We start from the raw sequence: 25,113 nt of genomic DNA, 5'->3' as shown, positions 1-25,113 counted from the left end.
GAGACTCAGAAAGCAGCGCAGAGCAAGGCAGGCAGGGCTGCCCTCTAGGTAATTCCATGTTTCAGCTACAGCGCCTTCATGTATATATTTTAAATGTTCTTAATGACTTACAGTTTTTGCATCATCAACTTTTCTGTTGTTTTTATTCTGGAGCAGGTGTACTTCCCTTTAATAAGAAAGCCCACAGTAAGTCTTCAGATATTTTTTCTTAAAAACATTCAGTGTTTATACCAAGGGAGAATAAATTAAATGTGTTCTGCCATACTTCAGAGCTGAGAGAAATGTTCTAATGTTAGCTGAAGGATCAAAGGATTTCATCCCTTGGCGGCCTCAAAAGAGTGAATAGATTTTTTTTTTTCTAGTTTTCAAAGGAATACAGCAACGTGAAAAAACGGTCAATCTGCCAAGCAGAACTGGGCTTGGTGCCAAAAGGAGACCTCACTGTCCTCTTCTCGAGACATAGGTGCTTGTCCCGTGCATAGGGGAACTTTTTGAAAAAGAAAATCCCATAGTCTTTCTTTGAAATACTGACTTAAATAAAATGCTTGAATAAACACAGTTGAGACAGTGTAACAGCAGCACCTTACACTCTCAAGACAGATTACAGACAATACAGCTCTCCAACAGCATTCTGCCCATCTGCCTCTGAAATGCTTTTAAAGAAAACTGACACTTCAGAACATTTATAGGAGAGACAGTTTAATACATATTTGTTACACTGAATTGTAAAATGAATGCTGTGAAATGGCAATGTTTCAAAACTGCACTTCAAATGGGGAAGTAGTTTAAATAATTTGTATTTAAAAACTGAGTAAAGAATTCTTAAGGGCCACTAGAAGAGATGATCAAATTCTGTTAGTTACTATGCTTCCCTGGAAATATTTTAAATTTGGAACCACTGAAAAATATGACTTGCTACGGAATGCAATTTTGAGAACTCTGTTCCCCAAACAGAAATGACTACAGCTATCATAGGAACATACTTATATCTTATGACATATCTTAACTTGTATTTGGTAAATCCTTGAGGACAGTATCACGTTGAAAATTCTGCTCAGTCTGTAAACAATACATAATAATCGTAACAGACAATTCACTTTTCTTTACAGCAATGCAAGGGGGCGAGCTGTCTTCTGACTTCAAGCGTCCGCCACCTTTGCTTGTTACGACAGAGTGTGCACTTGGGCAGCGCTTTCATGTGGTAGAACAGAATAAATTGCTCCAAGTGTAGCTAAATGTTATTCTTTTCTTCAAGTGACTTCAATTATATCAACAAAGGAGTATATCTGAAAAAAAGTGTATCTGTTGAAACTTTCCTATAAAATATTCACAGTAGTGTTTTTTCTTTAAGTGGAATGTATATTTCAACTCATGTATTTCAGAGAAAAACTAAAAAAAACCTGTTTAAGTCCTTTCTCGAGACTTTTTCTTGTTCTGTTTCTAAGTTTTCTAGAGGCAGGGAGAAAAGGGAATGAATTCAGTAAGTATTTAGGAGTCGAAATTAGATTTATGTCTGACTGCATGTGAAGGATGGGAGGGGCAAAGAAAGAAAGGGTTCAAAGATGTTTCTGGGTTTCGATGAGCTGGGTGAAAAATCCTACTACCAAATAAGATCAAAAACCAAGGTTTGAGGGACGATGGTCTGGGATATGATGAATTTTAGGTAACTGAGAACCACATGCAGGTGCCTGGCAGCCACTTTGTACACAGGAGGCTTGGGAGAGTGGCCTGGGCTGCTAGGAGGGATCTGAGTCACCAGCACACACGGATGCTACAACCAAAGGGAGCGAGGAGAAGGGCAGTGAGTGAAGGAGGACCCCAGGCAGCCCAGCGCCTGCAGGGCAGGAGGAGGGAGCAGCACAAGGAGACCCGGGATAGCGTGGCTGCAGAGACCCCAGAGAGCATGCAGCACGTGACTCTGCCCGCCGAGGTCCTGTGTTGACCTGTCTCCAGGCACTGAGCCCGAGACTCGCATACGCATCCCCCTCTAACCGTGGAAACAAATGACCTCTATTTCACAGGTAACACAGGCTTTAGAGAATTCTGTTAGTTACTCCAGGGGACACAGGAACTGTGAAGCCTCCCTCACCTCAGGGACACTCTTCTCCCAGTGACAGTGCGGTCAAGTGGCCGTCCCAGAGGACAGGAGGCCCAGGGCCGGACCCCGGCTGGAGCAGAGTGACAGCAGGGACGGGACAGCCGGGGTGAGGGAGCTGGCGCCGCAGGAACGCGCGGAACCAGCCGTCCTCACCGCCTTGCCTCGCTACTTCTGATTCTGCACGGACACGCGGCTCCTGCCCGTCAGCGGCTTACTTTTCTCGTCCTCGGCGAGTTGCGCTGCTACGTCCTCAGTGGGGCCGCGACCTGCAGCGCCGCGTGGACGGCAGGAAGCTGGGTGTCCCTGGCCCCCCGCAGCTGCCAGCGCCTGTGTTCTGATCCTCCCCGACTCTGAAACGAGCGCTGTCACGTTACCTCGCCTGCAGCCCCTCCCTCCTCCCTTCCTTCCAGCTCCACGTAAAGCCCCCTGTCTTCCTTTTTCCTCCTTCTCTGAATATCTTCACAGACTGCGCCTAAAGGAAAAAAACGCAAACTTTCTGCTCTGGACTTCCATTTTCTGTTTATCTTTTCAATAGTCCATCACTAAGGGCCTTCTCCCTAACCATCTAGAAATACTGACTTTTTATTCTTTAAGAAATCTTGGAAATGCAGGGGAGGGTATAGCTCAAGTGGCAGAGCACATGCTTAGCATGCACAAGGTCCTGGGTTCAATCTCTGGTGCCTCCTCTAAAAATAAATAAATTAGTAAACCTACCTCCCTCCTCTCCCCCTCCCCTGCCGAAAAAAAAATCCTGGAAATGAATGACGCCCCTGTTCATTCCGAGAATATAGAGCCCTCTAGCTGCACAAAGGGCGGGGAACCAGAACTCCTCAGCAAGAACAGTGTGTGGCTAGGCTGACAAGTTTATCTCCCTGATGTTAGAAAGGCATACATACAGAGCCAGAGCCAGAGCCGCACAGATACGTATATGTACCTGGAAGTCAACGGGAACAAGTAACAAAGAAGTTACTAATAATCTTTCTTAGAACCCTCTGAAAACAGTTCTCAGTTTTACCTCCCTTACGGTACAGAAGCGGCGGAGCTGGTAAAGATACACAGACGCACACCCCTTCTTCCAGAGACAGAACCGTGGCTTCCAGATGTGACCACGTGCAGCAGAACCCTCGAACTGGACGCCACCAGCGACAACCCTCCCCACGCCTCCCCTGGCAAAGCGGAAAACTGCTTCACAAGCCTCGCGGCCGCAAGTGGAGGCTGGATGACAGAGCACCGGTCCCTGTGTCGAGAGAAGAAAGAAAATCTGGAGGTGCCCCGCACCCCCTGCTCAAAGAGGCACAACTGTAACGGAGCAGTCTGGGAAACTGGAGTACCTTCTCGCCTGCCCTTCGAGTCGCCCTGCTGCTCTCAAGGCCCCCCGCTCCCCTGGCTTGTGGGAGCTACCACCGCTGGCCGCCTTCGTCACACCAGGAAAACGGACGTCTGCTCCCTGCTTGCAGACGCCTCCGCTCTCACTGCACACCTCAGGCCTCGAGACACTGCCCTGCATTTGCCAGGTGGCCTCCCACTTTCTTCAAAATTTGTTAAGCCTTGCTTTAAACCTCATTATCTCCTGTGAGACACAGAATTTCTCATTGCTCTTTTAGGCCTGACTAGCCTGCTCCATCTTTCAAACTCATCCTATTAGAACTGACCTCACTGTTTGATTTCCCCAGTTTACGTGATTCTGGTTGAATTCCATCAAAGGCGACAGAGAAGAAACAACGAGGATGGTAAGGAAAACGCTGGGAGGAACTATGGGGTCACGGCTGCCATGAGAAACACCACTGGGGTCACACAGGCTGGACTGGGACCTAGATGGAGTAGTGTCCACAGAGGACGGGCCAGGCTGACCTGGACAGGAGCGGTGTCCACAGAGGACGGGCCAGGCTGACCTGGACAGGAGCGGTGTCCACAGAGGACGGGCCAGGCTGACCTGGACAGGAGCGGTGTCCACAGAGGACGGGCCAGGCTGAAGCTGGCTGAAGAATGAGTGGGAAGCCAAGAAGTGGACACAATATAAAACAAAGGGTTCGGCTGTGAAAAGGGGTCAGAAAAGTAGGAGCCGGCTGACAGGAGATGTGGGGTCAGAGAAAGAATCTTTTTCCTTAAAAATGGGAGAACATTTTCTGAGTTTACATAAGACAGGGATGAGGCAGTGAAGAAAGACGGTGACGTGGGAGGGAGCAGCACGGCAGCAGGGGTCTGGAGAAGACGCTGCGGAGCTGAAGCAGGCGGGCCAGACGCGGGCGCCGCGGGTTCAGCGCAGAGCCCTTTCTTCCTTTACGTAAAGAGAAAACTGCCTGAAAGTTTGTTAAATTCTTTGCTGCACAGGATATACTTCACTATAAATGTTACCAATTTTGATAATTATCTTCATGATTCTGAGCGCAGACTACATGGTATTAAGATACAATCTTGTAATCAATAGTAGGGAAGTGCAGTTTGAAAAATTATGTTTTCTGTTCAGTTCTGCCATGATTAGACTTATTTACTTCAATTAAGTGGCAGCATTTTATAGGTAATGTACTTTGAAATAAGTGTACACCATATAACATATGGTATTACACTGAATAACTTCAATTACATAATATCTAGTTCAGGAAAAGGAAAAGCATTTTATATAATAGTTGCAAATCATAAAGTATCAAGCTGATAACATTTTTGGTCACCAGGAGGCAGAAATTTCATTTTTATCTTAGAAATAGTTGACATCAAAAGAAAAATGTTTTAATGAAAAAGAAGTAACAATTACACGATAATCTCATGGTTTTATTTGGACACTGGTAATGGTTGATACAGTCTTTCTAAAACTTACAAAAGCATCACCGCTAAGCGGATTTCACTGCTGAGAAAATAACACCAACTAGTCCTAACTTGGAAGAGGATCAATAAAAATTACTTACAAGTTTTAACGGGAAAATATTTTTATTTGTTTTCTTTGGGGGGGTAGGTAATTAGGTTTATTTACTTATTTATTTTTAATGGAGGCACTGGGGATTGAACCCAGGACCCTGTGCACACTAGGCACGCGCTCTACCACTGAGCTATACCCTCCCCCTTAACTGGAAAATATTTTGAAAAACGTGCAGCCTTCCTACTTTCGACAGAGATAGGCGAACTGAAGTTACACAACAAAAATGATCAGGGCTCAGAGAAACGGACGAGGATGACTGTCACTAGCGATACTAGTCAGTCACTTTTAGACGAGCGTCTGCTCTGTGCTGGAGAGCGTTTTAGGCAACACGCTACAGGCAGCTAGCGATACAGAAATGACCACACACGTTCTTCCTCTTGGAGGATTTGTGGCTGAATTAGAAAGTGCGAGAGACGGTGCAGTGCAGCAGAACTAAAAAGATGAGAAAGAACAAGGCCTGTGTCCTGGGGTCTCAGCTCGCTCTCCTGGGGGGGGGGGGGGCCGGGACAGGCAGTGGCGGGAGGGTGTCCTGGCGGGCTGTGCAGGCACAGGCAGCACTCAAGGCCCGCTCCCAGCTCCCAGCTCCCAGCTCGGGGGAGGGTACTGCCTGCCGGGAGGCTGCGGAAGGATGTCTTTGCAGAAGCGAGGGGAGCGTCTGAGGTCTTTGCAAATGGTCCCTCTCTTAAGTACCACAGATTAAGCTCTTCTCCCAGATACTGCCTCCTTAAAATGGTTTAAACTTTCTCTTTTCAGCATTCATTTTATGAATTTGCCTTTAAAGTAATATTTAAAAGACTTTCTAAATTATATTTATTTCATTACTATATTAATATATAAATATAACACGTGTGAATATATTTATTAGTGGTGTAAATATTAATATATTTATTACATATACCCATGTTAGTGCTTTACACAAACGCTGAATTAACCCACTGCTGCTTCTAATATTTTGCCGTTAAGTCAGAATTATTATAGACTATCCCTGCCTTCCTTACTTTAGGGGAAAAAAATCAACGATGAAACAATGGAGTTATATCCACGGACACTACCCAAGTTTTCACAACTGTAAACAGAGTATCTTTCTTAAAACCCCAAAATGCTTTCAGAAAAGCATTTGTAGCGAAAGGACATCTCAAAGCCACAGCTTCAATTTAAGTATCACCATTTGGGATTTAAATATTACACATAAAATCCACTTTTAAGTGCCGAATTAATGACCATTTCCTAAAATCTTTAATTATGATTTAGAAGGTATTATTTATTTTAATTTAGAAATTCCTTAATGAGAGGCCAAGGTCCAGTTAATATGAAACCTTATGAAAACACAGATCAATGATAATATTACCAATTATAAACATACAATGTGCCAGACACACAGTGACAAGCAAGCGGACTGGCTTGCCCGAGGTCACCAGCTAACTGCCAGAGCTGGGGAGCCAAACCAGGCTTAAAGCTATGCTCCTAACATGGTTTTTGGGGCTAGGTACCAGATACTATAAATGTTAAAAACATCTTACTCATTAAACTCTTAGCCATCGTCGCGCAGGGATCACTAGCTTGTTTCAAAGGTGACGAAAGCGAGGAAGGCCAGTACCTCCTCAGGTCGCGAAACCAGGAAACTGTGAACGTATGTCTGTTGGCCCCAAACACACCCTCTTCTCCATACGCACAGACCACCTCCCAGTAAATCCCCACTTAAACAGTTAAGAAGCTTTTTAACCTCTCGAAAGTAGACAGGTTTGGTGCTGACCAAGGAGTCCGGAGAGGGCGGGTGGGATGGTGCGAAGACAGGCAGCTCAGTACAAGGAACTAACATCGCAGAATGGACTCGAGGGCTGTGAGTCCACTGGACTCCGAACCCTGGCGAGTGGGCAGGACTTGACACTTCTCGCCCATAAGCAGCTGGTCAGTGCCGACTCCACGGAGCTCAGACGCCAGAGCTCTTTCATTGTCTTCCTCCTCCATGGAGTGTTGTGTGATACAAATACTCTCATTTTGAAGCTAACGTTTACATACAAAGGTTAAAAAAAAGTAATGTGATTTGAGAATGCTGTAAATCTCTCAAGGATAACTGTAAAAACTCTTCTATATTCAATAGCAGAAAGTTAGCTAGGAAACTGCATGTGCTGTTTAATTCTCCAGCTCCTTCTGTGGCCAACAGGAAGGAACATTATCTGCCATTAATTTATCACAACTGTGGGTGAATACTTTTCTATACTTGTCACAGACTGGTCCTTACATAAAAAGGACCCATGGAGGTCCTTCGCCTATTTGTATGAGCATTTTCAAACGACACCTCCTAAGTGACATTTGGCTCGAATAGGTATGAGAGTAAAGCTGAAAACATTTATGAATTGCATTCACCAACTGCATCTGGCCTCGGGCAGGTGACCTGACCTCCTGGTGCCTCGGGTAACTTGTCTATAAACAGGGTACGAGATAACGGCGTAGGACTCCTGCGAGCAGGAAAGGTGTTAGCATGCGCACAGGGCCCCCAGGGCGAGGGCCTGAGCGCAGGAGCCGCCGCGGGCACAGCGGGCTCTGGAAGCGGCCTGGCGCAGCCCTGGCACCCCGAGGCCTCTTCCTCGGGCTCCGCCCTGCTCGCCGCCCTCCCTTAAAGTGAGGTGCTCTGTCCAGGGCCCCTGGTGTCCCCGCTTTACCCAGGCTTCCCAAGCCGTTCAGGGAGGACAGCGCACGTCCTCCACCGGGCACGGCCCCTCCCGACCCTGCAGACACGGCCTCCTTCCCGCGCCCCGGAGCCTCCGTGACCCACACAGTCATCACCGAGCTGCTCAGGCCAGAGCGCTGGGCCTCATCCCGGACCCCTTTCCCCTCCCTCACACGCAGTCTAACCCAGCCTGTCCATTCTGTCACCAAGACGCCAGTCAAGATCACACCCGGCTCTCCGTCCCACGACCCCTGCTCTCCGTCCCACGACCCCTGCTCTGGCACATCCCGCGCTGGGGCTGCAAAACCTCCCATTGTCTCGGGTCATTCACCCCCTCGGCCACTCGCCGCCCTCCCCCAGAGGGGTCTTCCCATCGGATCTGCCACTTTCTGACAACTCTCTGACGGCAGCCCACTGCTCTCAGACGAGGTCAAGGTCCTGCAAAGCCATGCAGATTTAGGCTCTGTCACCTCTCCGGCCCAACTCCACACACCCCTGGCAGCCCCTCTGCACATCTGTGTTCTCACACCTGCACGCCGGCCTCCACGGCTCTGCCCCGACCCCACTCCTCCACTCGCTCAGCCCAGCCCCCCCGGAGGGTGTGGCGCCCGGCTGGCCCTCCGACGGGGGTGACCCCTGTCTCCCACTGCAGTGCTAACTCCAGACCTTCACTCTTCCAACCTCCGGACAAACCCGCTACTCTGAGGCGAACACCACCGAGCCAGCCCGCCTCCTGCTTCCTCTGTGGTTGGTCCTCGACCACGCCGCCCGCGCTGTAGCTTTCAGTCCCAAAGACCGGCCCCTGCTTCACTGCCTTTCTCTCACCTCAACATCATCGTCCCAGGCGATTTCAGCACACAGGACGACACTGTCCCTTAGCCCTGTGGTCACACACATGACGTCAGTGCTCCAGCCATCTAATCCACAGCCATACCCTGAACCGGAAAGAACCTGGAGCTGCTTCACCTGTGACCTCATCAGGGCAGACGCCCTGCTCTCGACCTCACAGGGTCTCCTGCTCGCTCGTGGGTTCACAGCTCACCTGTTCCCAGCCCCCCTCTCCCTCCTTCTCGCTTTCTTCTTTTCATCTCTCTTCCTGTTTTACTTTCTTTTCTATGATCTTGCTTAGATGCCAAGGCTCGTTACTTAAAACTTCTTACACTTTTAAGTAAAAATGTTGCTCTCAACATTCTTAACTCCCACAACCATTCTTCCATCCGTGTGTCCTGCAGAACCCTAACCCTATACAGCCGAACGGCATTCCTGTTCCCACTAGAGGCCGTGGAGAACCATCGCATAGCTGCACCGACGGGCTGACGGCTCTTTCGTGACCTACACTGTCTTCTGGCCCCTCAAGGCTTCCCAGAAACCTTCCCATGTTCCCCTGTCAGTTCTTGTTACTGACCACAGAAGCTGCCTTCAGGCCTTCTCCTTCTCCACCCTCCTACTTTGTAAAGAAAATCAAAGTGACCCTCCCAACCCGCCTCAGCTTCTTACCACTAACTCTGCCAGCAGGGGCACTGGACACCCACGTGCTCATCCTTCCCTGCGGGTACCAGGCAAGTGCTCTCCACCTGAGGACACGCCGTCCACCTGTGCTCCGGGGACAGCCCTCTCTCGCACGTTTCCCGGAACTCTGTCCTGCTCTCTGGTGTTTCCACTTCTCTCTCCCAGGCCAAGGGATAGCCCAGGTCCCTTCTCTACCATAAACCAATGTCCCCCGGCCTTCTGCCCTGCCCCCAAGACTGCCCTCTAGGCCCTCTTGGTCCCCCTCCCCTGCCCTGCGGCATCTCCTGGTGTCCCCGCTCCCTCCCACGTTCTGCAGTTTGGCTTCAGAACCCGCCCCTCACTACGCCTGCTCTTGCCGACATGTCTAAAGCTCTGCTTCTCATCTAATGAGCGTGCCTCAGTCGGCTGACGCGACCCCTGGTTTCCTTGGCAGCTCCCTCCCTCCCTCCCCGGGGCTCCTCGGGCCGCTGGGCCCGCTCCCCTCTCCTCTGCTGGGACTCTCTCAGGGGCACCCCTTCCGCCCTGCTCCCGCAGGTGCTGGTGCTCCTGCGCACTGTGTCTGAGGCTTTCTCGTCTTACCTTAGATGCCCCACCTCACTCCTTGTCTTCAGGCTTTAATTAAAATCAGTGTTTAAATAATTTATCTGTAATTGTTCAAAGGGTTTGAGAAGGGTACTTGCAACATAGTGAGCATTTTATTATGTTTTAAAACACCTCGTAAGCAACACAGCATCACAACATTCTCTGTGTAGACTCTCCAACACGCAGTTGCAAACCTCATAACCTAATTCCTTAATAGTAATATTTTGGTTAAAGAAAACACAAGCAGAAATTTAACATGAAATCAAAATTACCTTTATCGCCAAGGTCTCTGAAAAACGTTGACCCACAACTAGCTCTTCTGATTCCCGCCAGGACGTCCTCGATGTCCTTTGAATACACATATTATCACCTTTCAATTTAACTTATGGAAGCTTGTTTTCTACCTTAACAAGAAGGAAAGAAAAGCAGACCCCTCATCCCTTACCTTGTCTGTCAGCTTCTTGACTGAAGTTTTACCTGCAGCAAAGGAGGAACGTCACTCAGCACCCAGCACTGGTAAAACCCAATGCCCAGCAAGAAAGAAAATCACTTAAAAGACGAAGAGGGCAAACAACTAGATGTTTATGAGAAATAGAAGTTTGGCAAATTTAGCTAATATCTGTAAACGAAAGTTATGAGCCAGAGAATTCTAAGTCCACACCCACCCCCCCCCAGATCCACCCCCCCCAACAGACCCACACACCCACCCACACCCCCCCCCACAGACCCACACACACCCACCAACACACACACAGACCCACACACACACCCACACCCACCCACACACACACATACACACACACGGTAGTTGATCTACGGCCTATTTTCAGTTCCACAACTCCCTTCCAGACATATGAAGCCTTAGAATCATCTTTGACTCATCTCAGCTAAGATAAATAAATTTGCGCCAAACATAATTTCTTCCTTCACATGATTATTAAAGTCTGTCTCTTTTTGATTTCATTGATTAAAAGAAATGCACATTCAAGCTTTAGAAAGCTACCTTTTTAGAACTCTGAGAAGTCCTTGAGCTTTCAGCTCTCCAGTCAGATTTAAAAGGCTAGCCAGCAGGCCTGTTCATTCTAAAGCCATGTTGCTTCTAAGAGTTTCCCTCTGGGTAACGGAGGTTAAAGTTCTGTCAGGCTTCCGGACATCTTCTTTATGCTGACGTTTCCTTTTATCCACTGTAATTCTAAAGCAATCACCTGCTTCTTTTGCTGAGACTTACTCTGAAGATAGCCTCAAGCCATTTTACACATTCAGAACAACACTGGAAAATACTTTGTTTATTTTGTTTCTTATGTAAGCCATGCGCATCACAAACTTCCCTTCTTGCTTTCAAAATTATCTTATCCATTAAGTTCCTTCGGTATAATTACATGTTCTAAGAAAATTCAGGTGACAAGTTAAAAAAAAAAAGGATACTTTAAAATGGGCGTTTTCTGCAGTTTGGGGTGCTTAAACTTGGCCTATAGACCTACGAGGGACAAATTCTATTATTTATTGTTAATACATCCCCAAGATTTTAGTTTTGCATTATTAATCAAACACTAGTTGTGAATATGACTGTATAATTTTTAGAAGCATCTATGACCATGTTTATAAGCTTCAGAGTTACTATTTTGGGATAATTATTCGTCACTGATAAACTATTACATGCTATCCAATGACAAGTAACCCCAGATTCTAATGTCAGGTGCTATTACAACATGAGATCATCAAACAGATAAAAGCTACCGTTTAATTTACACATCTAAGTGTCTGTGTGAATGTGTGTATAGGAATACGTAGTAACAGAATGCTGATAAACTTCAGAAAGCTGTATTTTACCTATCTTTGCATTTCCTATCAACTTAAAAAATTAATTGATCATGATTCACATGCGTTATATTGCTTTTCTTAAAGTTATGTCACAAATTATACATGACCAAACATGCTTTTATTTTTAGACAATTAGGGCTAGCCTCATCGGTTTCTTACAGACAGACTAACCCTTACACGCAGCTGAGTCGCACTCTAGGAAGTAGTAACTGATGACCCCACAGGAACATCTTGCGGTCAATATGAACAATTTTTCAGAAATAAGATATTTTAAGGGGTCTTATTATCTGCTTCAGAGCTAGATCTGGTCTTTCAAAAATCTTTGGGCTTAAAAAAACCCTTCTACCTGAAACTGAGTGAGGAAGAGGTGCAGGAGAAGTCTGGATGCCAAACAGCTAAGCCAACAAAATTCAATACCATGTGAATGAAAGGCAACAATAAAGTCACCAACAACTGGCAATGTGACACAGAACCCCGTCAGAACCAATCTGAAACACTACTGAGGCCGACTCCATGTGTGTGGTGATGAGTACTGAAACGTTCATTCAATGAATAACTGAGTAAAAGATCAGGAGATCCCAGAAGGTCCTCTCATTCAGACCCCTGCGGCTTCGTGGCTCGGAGAGTACGGTCCCTACTTCACAAGCAAGCAAGGCCCTGTGACGGCGACAGGCACCGGTCATGGTGCGGCGCTGGAGGATTTCTTTTCTCTCGCAGATCTTTCAAAATCTGGTGAAAAGCAGGCGTCAGACGCCCCGCGCTCCATCAGAGCAGCAGCGGATCCTGCGGACCGCAGTCAGCCCTGGGAGCACCGAGCACGACGGTCACAGAGGCAGTCGGCTGCTCCTGATGGTAACTCAGAACGCTAATACTGCTTACTTCATGCGGACTCCAGGTTCTGCTTGGTACCTGTGTGTGCGTGTGATCATCAAAGATGGAGAAACCATGTGCTTAGTGAGCCTGTCTGGCGAAAGGCTTTCAAAATGGAATCGATAATTAGAAAATGATAAAAAGTTGTATCTTTGCTGATAAAAAGTTTGCGGGACATTCTCTGACGTAAAATTCATTTTCAGGTTAAAAAGAAGGATGAGGCAGAGCGACTAGGAGAACACCGTCTCTCTCACTTCCTTCCTCCCGCGTCCACAGACTTCTCCCCGAGGAGAAGAATGCTCGGGGCTGTCTCGGCGCCTCTCCCCAGGCGGGCCTGTTTGTACCCCTCGTCTGCGGGCTGCTCCAGGAGGGGACCAGAGAATCAGCCCAGAGTCCAGTCTGCTCTGCCGCCGGAGGAGCACGACCCTGTCCACCTGACCACAGCGACAACACAAGGACACACTGAACAGATGTAGATACATGGGTGTATTTTTTGGCAGTCTTCCCCCTACTTTTTAAAAATTGAAGTATAATTGATGTACAATGTAATATTAGTCTCGGGTGTACAAGATGGTGCTGAATAACTTTTACAGATTATGCTCCATTCGGTTACTGTAAAACATGGGCTGTGTTCCCTGTGCTGTACAACGCATCCCTGTAGCTTATTTATTTCATACACAGTCGTTTGGACCTCCTCCCCTCCTTCCCCTTCTCTCTCCCCACAGGTAACCACTAGTTTGCTTTCTGTATCTGTGAGGCTGTTCCTTTTTGGTTTTATTCATTCGTTTATTTTTTAGATTCCACATATAAATGATAACATACAGTATTTGTCTTTCTGTCTTCACTTACACTTCACTAAGCATAACACCCTCTGGGTCCATCCATATTGTTACAAACGGCAACATTTCTTTCTTTTCTTTGGCTGAGTAGTATGCCATCGTGTGTGGGCATATAAACCACATATTCCTTATTCCTTCATCTGCTGATGGACATTTAGGCTGCTTCCACATCTTGGTTACTGTAAACAATGTTGCTATGAACGCTGCGTGCGTGCATCTTTTCAAATTAGTGTTTTTATTTTCTTTGTATAAATACTCAGGAATGGAACTGCTGGCTCATGTGGTAGTTCCATTTTTATTTTTTTTGGAGTACTCCATACTGTTTTCCAGCGTCTGCATCAATCTACATCCCCACCAACAATGTATGAGGGTTCCTTTTTCTCCACATCCTCACCACCATCTGCTATCTGTGTACTTTTTGACGACAGCCGTGCTGCCGGGCGGGAGGCGACAGCCCACTGTGACTCTGGCCGCGTTTCTCTGACCCTCAGCGAGGCTGCACGCCTTCTCACGCACCTCTGGCCGTCTGTGTGCGTCTTCTCTGGAAACACGTCTACCCAGGTCTCCTGCCCACTTTTTCATTGGGTTGCTTGTTTTCTTGATACTGAGTTGCATGAGCTGCTTATATATTTTGGACATTAACCGTTATCAGTCATATCATTTGCAAATAGTTTCACAAACATAAAAACCTAATTTTCATTTATATTTATGCTCTCATATATAAAAATAACAGAATGGGGGAAAAACTAACAGCAAAAAAGGCAGATCCAGAGTTGAGGCTGTAGTGCTTTGTTGTGTGAGCATGAGGATGGAGATACACTGTGGCTCTTCTTGGCAGGGAAGGCATAAATTTTCAAGCACTTTGAAGGAATTTTGGCTCAGGAGTAGAATGTTTTAAAAGGTCTCCACCTATTCTGGAGATTCCACTGCGTGCTTTTCACTGTTTACAGAGGATTCTGAAGTAAAAATCGGGAACAGGCACATCTTGTTACAGGCAAACAGCCATTTTAATACTTAAAATAAGTAAAACTGCATTAATACATATTAAGCGTTGTCCCAGGTCAAATAAATCTTTGCCTGTAGCCCAAATGAAGTTACTGGATAATCATAATTACACAAACATTGCTAATGGTATCTAATTCAATTTCATTTTGCTGGAGGTAAGTGGACTTTCAACACATAAAAATTAACAGTGGAGACATTTATATCATTTCATATCTTTCGCATGAACACATGGAACAACTTGGCATCAATATTAGAATTAGTGTAAAAGCTGATTATTCCAGTACTTGCTTGAATTCAGTCACAGCTCTTCTGGAAATCAAGGCAGAAAACGGCACATGAGCAGAGCAACGAAGCTCCCTAATGTCACTAATGAAACTGGTGACTGCAGGAAAAAAGGGCAAATTCCATGGTGCTATTTTCCCTCAACAAAGCGTATGGCTGCTTTATTTCTGCTGTAATATTTAATAGTGAGAGCAAGAGACAGCCTCTGGTATTTCCTCTAGAGAAAGACAAATGCGATCCCCTAAAATGGCTAGAACTGGCCTCCTTGTCAGCTTTGCTAAGTAGGGTCTGGAAATACGTTCACATCATTTCTGAATAGAAAAAAAAAGTGACTTTCTTTTTTGTGACCTTAAGCATTGTGAAATATTAAGAACAATCTACATAAACTATTTATTTCCAGTTTAAAAACTGATATAAAGGGGGACAGACAGGAGCTAGGAAACCAAACACTGGGAAGAGGGGGGGCAGGGAAGCTCCTCCAGGTACGAGCCGGGTTAAGCTGGGGCCTGCGGACGGCCGAGCGCGCTCAGCTCAGGAGGGCGGGGAGGCCACCGCCCGGGACCGGCCAGGCCCGAGGCGGGATGGGCCGGGTCTCCCCCAGCGTGGCGAGGGGAGGGGCCGAGCGCCGCGCGCAGCCCAGGGAACCACCAGCGAAAGGCCGGCTTTCTCTCGCAGCTGGCGGTCGGCCCTCTGCCTGAGCGCGGAGGCGGCGTGGGGCCCGCGGGCACGCAGCAGAGGCGCGAGCACACAGGCAGACGACGGCTTCCGTGCAGAGGCGCTGCGCGCGCCGCGACCCTGACAACTCACCTGCTAGTTCCAGCAGCTGTTGCCTTGGACGCTTTGGGGGTCTTCTACCAGATAATCACGTCTCTGAACAAAGACGACCCTGCTTTCCTTTTCAACTCTGCAGGTGTCATTTCGTTTCCTTGCCTTTCACACGGGCCAGTGCTTCCGGCACCGTGTGGGCCGCGCGTGGCGAGAGCGGACGGCCCCGCCTGCCTCCCGACCTCAGAGGCGCGGCCTCGCACCTTTCACTGCTCCGACGACACAGCAAATGGCTGTAGGTCCGTGCGGCCTTTGAGGATCCAGCCTCGAAAGCGCCTGCTGTCACGTGGGTGCGCCCGCCTCAGCTGAGGGGAGCGGACACGGCTCGGCCTCTTGGTGGGGAGAGAGGAAGGCCTGGAAGGGCGCACGGGACCAGAAGCGCTGCTGCAGCCGCTTTCGGAACCGTCCCCTGCCAGCGCACCTTGGCTGACCGACCCCTCGCGTGGAACACTCTCCCTTTTGTTTTCACTTGAGGAAATTCACCATCTTAACAAAGCAAAGCGCGTCACAGGAAGTTTTTGGTTTCCCAGGGCATATAAAACTTATTCTTATACCATGCCGTAACTGATGAAGTCTGCAACAGCATCATGTCTACAAATGGACATACTTTAACTAAAATACTTCACTGCTAAAAAATGCTAATCTTCCTCTGACAATGCAGGGTTGCAACAAACTGTCCATTTGCAGAAAGCGCAGTGTCTGTGCTGCGCAGTGAAATGAGGTCTGTCTGTACTTCACTTTAAAAATAGCTGGAGACTATCCCACTGTGTGAATATACCATATCTTGTTAATCCACTCACCACTGGCGGACGTTTTTCTGGCCATTATGAATAATGTTGCTATGAACATCCACGCGCACGCTTTTGTGGGGACTGTGTTTTCGCTTCTCTTGGCTTTACACCTAGGAGTGGAGCTGCTGGGTCATACGGTAATTCTTTGTTTATCGTTTTGAGGAACTACCAAAGTGTTCTCCACAGTATTTGTACCATTTTACATTCCCACATTCCCACCAAAAAATTTATGAGGGTTCCGATTTCAGCACATCCACACCAGCACTTTGAATGTTTGTCAAAGACTGGTATTTAAACATAAGAAATCTGAAGCATTAACTTGAAAATATAGGAAATTCTGAACAACCTGAAATCACAATGGATGATTTCAGGCAGGGTCTTGTCTCTCAGGTTCCCCCAAACGGAAGGTATAGCAAAGAACCCATTTCAAACACAACCAATAAACTGGCACTAAGCACTAGCGGTACAGTCAACTTAAAAAGTATAAAACAGAATAAGATACTTATTTAAAATGTAAGTTTTATCAGAGCGGGGATGTAACTGAGCCTAAGCCTTGTTCTCTCTTTTGGAAGAAAACCTACAGCAGCGACTCCATAAAGCTCTTGGTCACACGGTGTCAGCTAGAAAGCAAAGACGCAAATGCTTTAGGAAAATCATCCCCAAGTTTTTCACTGAAAAAGAGAGAGGTAGGTACAAAGACTTCTTTAGGGAAACAATCTTTTCACCTTTGGAACAGCCGAGCACCCCAGCCCTCGGCCCTTCCCTCTGCTCCAACAGCTACAGCTCACAGAAGTCTAGGTTCCAAAAGACAAAGGGGAACGACATCGGAAAGCAATTCTGAAAGAGTGACAAAGTGACAAATCATGCACCACAGGGAGCGCAGGAGGTCCAGGGGGTCGAGAGCCTGGGAAGAACGGAATACCTGAGAGCAGAGGCTCACGAGGTCAAGAACAGGTGCGCCGAGTGAGAGGGAGCAGGAAAGGTGGGGAGACAGGCTGCTGCCAGAGTGTGGGACGCTGCAAACTGGTGACGGGCTCGGGAGGTGAGTGGTGAGAACGAAGGTCACTACAGCTGAGAACTAAGGAGCTGTAAGGCTAACGCAATTTAGTAAAAACTAGCACCAAAACTTGGAATTCAATGGAAAAGAACTTGAATGAGGGACATTGGTGTTTCGGCTAGATAACCTAATTCTCAAAGGAGTGCATTTTTGAGGTTTTTGGCGTGTGCAGTAGGAGCCCAAGGATGACCCCGCTCTCCTCCAAACCTGGCAGATAACAAAGGCGAACAGGCAGCCAGCACGCCGTAAAGAGGCCTGGGGACATGGTTTAAGTAAGCCCCATCGATTACTATTAATAAAGTACATTATCTGCAAAAGTCCAGAAAGATAAATACCAGGCAGAAGTGAGTTTAGGAGCTAATAAATCTCAGACTGTTTTCTCTCTTTCTGTTTATACATGAAGATCACGGGTCACTGCGCTGGCTCTGTCTTCCCCTGTTTTGCTGTTCATCATGATCCGCAGGAATGCAACCAACATTCTTCTTCCTCCTGCCCACGATGACAAATGAAGGTGAAGTACATCATATGCATAAAGGACGTATTATTCAGCCTTCAGAATTACTCAAGTCTTGATTTCGCTAAATGCTTTCTGATAGAGTTTAATTGCATTCCAATGAATAATACAGTGGAAACATTATAAGAATCTAAATTGGTCGACTCAAGAGCTGCATAAAAACAACAACAATGAAACAGAGAAAAAGCCATGTAAATTCTGAACTTCATTAGAACAGCTTGGGCCTATGGCTACAACAAGGCAGAGCAAAGCAAAACTTAGATTCGACTGAAAGAACATAAAATGGGGGAAATTCTTTGATGATGCTGAGCACAAGAGTGAATAGCTGATGTCACACGAGGAAGAAAATACACATGTCTAATGAGAGAAAGTCAGAGGAGTGAATCACCAAGTTAGGTAAAGAGAAAACAGTCACTAACACACATTATTTATAAGTATATGAGACATTAGTATTTTGAGAGTGCTGAGTTTTTACAACCTCCACTTGAAACCCTAAAATGAAAAAATTAGAGTAAATTTCACTGTAGGACAAAGCACAGACATTTCTGATATCAAGAATTGTTTGGCTATGAAGTCTTTCTAAAAAATGCTTTCATTACCCTTTGTTTTCCTTCATAACATCCTCCTCTCCGTTTTGCACCTTTTAGAAAAAAAAGTTTTAGGAAAAACAATCTATACCTGCCATTTGCATTTCTTTCTAATTCTCTCTTTACCTGCCCACCACTCTCTTGACACTGATCTGCCAAAGGTCCTAGTGACCCGCGCTGATGACCAAACCCACATTCTCTCCCCAGTTACCACCCTACCGGACCTTTCTGGACACCTACACGACTGACCAAACACTTCCCGACTCCCACAATACTGCTCTCTCACCCTCGGTCAATGGTCTTATTTTATTTTAAAAATCTCTGTAACGGGTTCTTCCTGTTTCACTCACCTTGAAAATGCAGATTTCTTTAAGAAGTATTTTTACTTTTTCTTTTTTATACAAATAATAAATGTTTGTTTCAGATGAATTAGAAAACCATCAGAACAAAAGGGAAATATAAAAGCCAGGATTTCCAAAACAGTGAATTACTAACAATTTGGCCAATATCCTTGCAGACTGTATTTTATTTATACACATATATAATCAGGGGAAGAGAGATGATCTTACCCTCTACATAATTTTTTAAAACTTGCCTAACTGACAGAACTGAAGGGAAAAAACCCAGTTCTACAGGAACAGACTTCAATACTCCATTTTCAACAAAGGACAGAACCGCCACACAGAGGATAAGGAAGGAACTAGAGAGTGTGAGCAACACCGCAAACCAGTGAGACCAGCAAACATGCAGAACTCTTCTCCCGAGAACAGCAGGATGCACATTCTTCTCAAGTGTACATGGAACATTCCAGGACAGACTATGTGACAGTTAAAAAACAAAAACACCCCCCCCAAACGAAACCCCAAACCTTAATAAAATTAAACACCGAAATCATACAAAATATTTTTTCTGCTATTAGTGGGATGAAACTATAAACGAACAAAAGGAAAACTAAAGTATTCATAAACATGTGGACATTAAATAACATACTCTTAAATAACCAACGGACCAAAGAAGAAATCACAAAGGAAATTAGAAAATACCTTGAGAAGAAAAGAAATGAAATCCCAACATACTGAAGCTTACGGTGCGTAGTAGAAGCACCACCAACAGGGAAACTTACTGCTGCGAAAGTGCACATTGAAAAAGAAGAAAGATCGCAAATCAGCAGCTTGACTGTACACACTGGAGAGGCAGTGGAAGGGCCGACTGCAGTGAAAGCGAGCATACGGGAGAGAGAGCAAAGACTGGAGTTGAGATAAACAAGAGAGAGAGGAATAACAACAGAGAATATCAGTGAAATCAAAAGTTGGTTCTCGGAAAAGATCAACAAAATTGGAAAACTTTACCTAGCTTGACTATAAAAAGGAGAGAAGCCTTAAGTTAAATTACTAAAATCAGAAATGAATATGGGGACATTACAAGTGATCCTGCAGAAATAAGAAGGATCCTGAGAGAATAGTACACACAATGTATGCCAACAAGTTGGATAACCTACCTCAAACGGACAAAGAAGTGGGAACTAGCAAACGAATTCAAGAAGAAACAGAAAATGTGACTATACCCAAACAAGAATGGAGGTGAACTGGTAATCAAAACCTTCCCAGCACTTCTGCACAGTAAAGGAAACCGTAAGTAAAACAAAACGACAACCTACGGAATGAGAGGAAATTTTTGCAAACGATGAAACCAACAAAGGCTTGATCTCCAGAATAATAAGCAGCTCATATGATATAATAAGAAAAAACAAACAACCCAATCCAAAATTGGGTAGCAGACCTAAACAAGCAATTCTCCAAGGAAGAAATACAAATGATCAATAGGCACATGAAAAATGTGCAATATCACTAATTATCAGAGAAATGCAAATCAAAACTACAATGAGGCATCACCTCACACCAGCCAGAATGGCCATCATTCAAAAGTCCACAAATGACAAATGCTGGAGAGGCTGTGGAGAAAAGGGAACCCTCCTACACTGCTGGTGGGAATGCAGTTTGTTGCAGCCACTGTGGAAAACAATATGGAGATTCCTCAAAATACTAGGAATAAACTTATCTATGACCCAGGAATCCCGCTCCTGGGTATATATCCAGAAGGAACCCTACTTCAGGATGACACCTGCACCCCAATGTTCATAGTAGCACTATTTACAATAGCCAAGACATGGAGACAGCCTAAATGTCCGTCAGCAGATGACTGGATAGAGAAGATGTGGTATGTTTATACAATGGAATACTATTCAGCCATAAAAACTGACAACATAACGCCATTTGCAACATGGATGTTCCTGGAGAATGTCATTCTAAGTGAAGTAAGCCAGAAAGAGAAAGAAAAATACCATATGAGATTGCTCATATGTGGAATCTAAAAAAAAAAAGAAAAAAAACCCATAAATACAAAACAGAAACAAACTCATAGACATAGAATATAAACTTGTGGTTGCCAAGAGGGTGGGGGGTGGGAAGGGACGGACTGGGATTTCAAACTGTAGAAAAGATAAACAAGATTATACTGTATAGCACAGGGAAATACATACAAAATCTTGTGGTAGCTCACAGCAAAAAAAAAAAGTGACAATGAATGTATGTATGTCCATGTATAACTGAAAAATTGTGCTCTACACTGAAATTTGACACAACATTGTAAAATGACTATAACTCAATAAAAAAAAATGTTAAAAAAAACCACTTCCCAACAAAGATAAGCCCAGGACCAAAGGCCTCACTAGTGAATTCTAGCAAACATTAAAGAATTAACACTGATCCTCCTCAAACTCTTCCAAAAATTGAAGAGGAGGTAAATGTGTGAACTCACTCTAAGAGACCCTCATTACTGATACCAAAGCTAGACATAAATATTGTAAGAAAAGAAAACTACTATAGGCCACTATCTTATTAATACTGGTGAAAAAATTCTCAAAAAACAAAAACAAAAACAAAACCTAGCCAACAGAATTCAATAGCCCACTAAAAACATACATCATGACTAAATGGGATTTATCACTGGAATGCAAGGGTGGTTCAAGATATGGAAATTAATCATTGCAATATACCACATGAACGGAATGAAAGAAAAAACCCACATGATCATCTAAATGGATGCAAAAGAAGCATCTGACAAAATCTAACACCCTTTCATGGTAAAAACACCCAATAAACTCGGAATAGAAAAGATCTTAACATTATAAAGGGTGATATATATATATTTATATATGTGTAATTATTTTAAAGATCAGTTAAAAGGAAAAATATATGCCTTTATATAACCCTTTAAAGATATGTAATTACCTTTACCAGTGTTCTCTGTGTGAATTCCATTTACTGTCTGGAGTCATTTGTTTTCCTTGAAAAGCTTCCTTTTGTGTTCCTTGTAAGACAGGTCTACTAGCAACAAATTATCTTAGTTTTTGTTAATCTGGGGAAGTCCATTTCACCTTCATTTCTGAAAGATAGCTTTACTGAATATAAAATTCTTGGCTGACAGGCTTTCTTTCTGAGCAGCCTAAGAATGTTATCCCACTGCCTCCTGGCTGCCACTGTTCCTGCTGAGTCAGCTGTTATCTTATCATAAGCCCTGTAGTAGATGACAAGTCTTTTTTTTCTCTCTCTATTTTGCTGCTTTTAAGATTTTCACCTTCTCCTTGAGTGTCAGTATTTTTATTAGGACATGTCTGTTAGTGGATCTCCTCGTGTTTAGCCTACTTGGAGTTTGCTCATCTTCCTGGATGTATAAGTTAGTGTTTTTCAATACATTTGGGACATTTTCAGATATTATTTCTTCAAACATTTTTCTGTTCCCTTGCCTCCTCACCTTCTAATACTCCCATTATGCATATATTGATGTGTACTTACTGGTGTCCCACATTTTTCTGAGATTTCACATTTTTCTTCATTCTTTTTCTTCTGTTCTTTAGACTGAATAATCTCTATCAGTCTGTCTTTACATTCACTAATGTTTTCTTCTGCCAGTTCAAATCTACTGCTGGGCCCCTCTAGTGAAATTTTCATTCCAGTTATTGTAACCTTCAATTCCAGGATTTCTATTTGGTTGTTTTAAAATAATTTCTACGTCTTAGTTGGTATTCTTTATTTGATGTGACACTGTCGTCACACTTTCTTTTAATTCTTTAATCGTGGTTTACTTTAGTTCTTTGAATATATTTATAATTGCTATTTTGAAGTCTTTTTCTGATTCTGATATCTGGTTGCAATCACAAGCAGTTTCTGTTGACTATTTTTGTCCAGTGGGGTCATACTTTCCTGTTTCTTTGTTTTTGGATACTGAACATTGTAGATAATGTAAGAAGCAACTCTGGGTACTTGTACCCTCCTCACCACAGGGCTTGCTATTTGCTTTTTTATTTGTTCAGTGTCTGGCTAAATTGTTTTACTTAAGACTATTACCCCTGCTCCTGATGCTAAGCCTCAGATGTTGCTTCCCAGGGCGGAGCAGCTTTGGGTACACCCACAGTCACTGGGATGACGACTGTTTTGGCAGCTCTCCTCGTCTCTTTCCCTTATGATACCAAGGTGTTAAGCTCGAACTGGCAGTTGACTGCTTTCTTGTTTTCAAGAATGCCCTAGGACATAAACTGCTTTAGATAAAAATACAACCAAACCTGGGTTCCTTGAAGGAACAGTTCTCATGGTTAGTGTTTGGTATTTGTTATGACCTCAGGAGGGCGCCTCCCAGCTGTCTTTCCAGTTCTCGTGGGCAAACTAGCCCGACTACAGTTACCTTCGCTGAATCTCTCAGTATCCTCCCAGTTACCTTGCACCACAACCTCCACCTGCTCTTCAGAGCGCCCTTAGGCTTGAATGTTCGAGTGCACGCTCTGTTGAAAACAAGCCAGTTTCTCTGGGAAGAGATTAGGAGCCACTTGTTTTACCATGTGACTCCTTCCCCCAGGCAGAGTCTCAGAGCCAGGGCGCTAGAGCTGTGAGCAGGGCTCTGGGTGACACCCTCGCTCTAGGTGAGGGTCAGTGCTCTCAAGTCTACTCAGTGCAACCAATGCCTTAGGAGCTGAGGCAAGAGAAATTAGGGCCCCAGTACTCTCAGTGGTACAGAGCTCAAGGCAGAGCCTCCATTCCACAGGTGAGGGCAGAGGGGAAGAAGGCAGCCCCCACCTCCCCACTGCACACATCCAGAACTTGGCCTCAGCACAAGCAGCTGGGAGCAGGATGAGAAGCACTGGGGTCCTGTTCCTCCGAGGAAGAAAGCCTTCTGACTGGCAGCTGTGGGGAGGGGACCCCTGTGTCCCTGGCTGCGTCAGTCTGGAATGGAGCTTCTGCTTCACTGAGCTGGGAAGGGGAAAGAGGGATCAGGCTTTGTCCAAATACCACAGAATTAATAAAAATTATCCAATTTTAGCAGATTTTCTTGAATAGGTGTTTCTTTAAAGTGAACGAAAATTATTTTCTTTTCTCTTCATTTAATCCATTTCTAATTCTCTTACTTTCAAGTAGATCTGACTTTTTGACCTAAATTATTTTCCTTCTCTCAGAAGAACTTAACATTTCTTGTAAAGCTGGTCTACTGGTAACAAATTTCCTCAGTTTTTCTTTGTCTGAGAAATTTGTTATTTCTCCTTCACTTCTGAAGGACAGTTTCACCGGATACAGAATTCTAGGTGGTGGCTTTTTCTTTCAAAATTTAAAGTATTATGCTCTACTCTCTTCTTGCTCACATGACTTCTGAAGAGAAATATAATGTAATTCTTCTTCTTGTTTCTTGATAGGTTAAGGTTTTTCTTGCCCCCTGTAGCTTCTTTCAAGATTTTTCTTTGTCTTTGATTTTTCTCCAGTTTGAATATAATAAATACACTTAGGTGTAGATTTTTTTGTATTCATCCTCCTTGGTATTCTGTGAGATTCCTGAATCTATGGTTTGGTGTTTGTTAATAATTTTAGAAAATTCTCAGCTGTTAATACTTCAAATATTTCTTCTGTTCTTTCTTCTCCTTCTGGTATTGCCATTATTTGCATATTACAGTTTTTGAATTATCTTGTAGCTTTAAAATATTCTGTTTTATTCCAGTCTTTTTTCTTTTTGGTTTTCAGTTTGGGAAGCTTCCACTGACAAATCTTCAAGATAACTATTTCCTCTGCCCAGAGCATTACTCTGATGGGACCATCAAAGACATTCTTCATTTCTGTTACAGTGTTTTTTATTTCTAACATTTCCTTTTGATTTTAAGAGTCTCTCTACCTCGGCTTACATTACCCGGCTATTGTTACGTGCTGTGGACGTTTTCCACTAGAGTCCTTAGTATATTACTTATGGTTATTTAAAATTCCTCGTCTGATAATTCTAAAATCTCTGCTGTATTTGACTCTAATTCTGGAGTTTGCTTTGTCTCTTCAGACTGTGCTTTCTGCCTTTTAGCATGACATTTGATTTCAGTGTTGAGAGCAGGCATGATGCACTGGGTAAACGTGCATGAAATGAACAGCCTTCAGGGTGAGGCTCTGTGTCCACCGGGCCGGCACCAGGCTGTGTTCACGTCTGCTGTAGCTGCAGGGGTCAGAGGTCAACGTCTCCTCTGCTGTCTCGGTTTTGCTGGCTCTGCTGTGCTTTCGTTTCCGTAGAGACTCCTTAAGCAGGGCCTGGGAGGCGCGGTTCTTTCAGTTTTACCCCCGTTACACAGGAGCCCTACTGCCGACGTGGGGCGAGGTGTGGGCGGAGTGAGCGCATTCCGTGATCCTGTGATTCGGTCTCAGTCTGCCAGTGAGCTGTGTCCCTGGGC

General features: G+C 44.9%; 1 protein-coding gene and 1 non-coding gene across 4 annotated transcripts in view; both read right to left on the bottom strand.

Moving 5' to 3' along the window:
* Positions 1 to 25,113, bottom strand: part of MICU2 (mitochondrial calcium uptake 2) — a 71,574-nt gene that overhangs the window by 23,811 nt on the left and 22,650 nt on the right. For 2 of the 3 annotated variants that reach the window (XM_031465730.2, XM_064493275.1), the window contains exons 3-4: positions 10,220 to 10,251; positions 10,047 to 10,122 (exon numbers count right to left, since the gene is read on the bottom strand). The exons of the other annotated variant lie outside the window; for it this stretch is intronic. In XM_031465730.2, coding sequence (XP_031321590.2) covers positions 10,047 to 10,122; positions 10,220 to 10,251 — 108 coding nt within the window. The remainder of the gene's footprint in view (positions 1 to 10,046; positions 10,123 to 10,219; positions 10,252 to 25,113) is intronic. 3 annotated transcript variants of the gene reach the window in all.
* On the bottom strand, positions 5,081 to 5,153 carry TRNAT-AGU (transfer RNA threonine (anticodon AGU)). Its single transcript has one exon. It is a non-coding gene; the product is annotated as a tRNA-Thr (tRNA).

The sequence above is a fragment of the Camelus dromedarius genome, chromosome 13 (genome assembly GCF_036321535.1).
Source record: "Camelus dromedarius isolate mCamDro1 chromosome 13, mCamDro1.pat, whole genome shotgun sequence".
In the NCBI taxonomy this organism is placed as follows: Eukaryota; Metazoa; Chordata; class Mammalia; order Artiodactyla; family Camelidae; genus Camelus; species Camelus dromedarius.
This window is presented reverse-complemented; position numbering and strand designations above follow the sequence as displayed.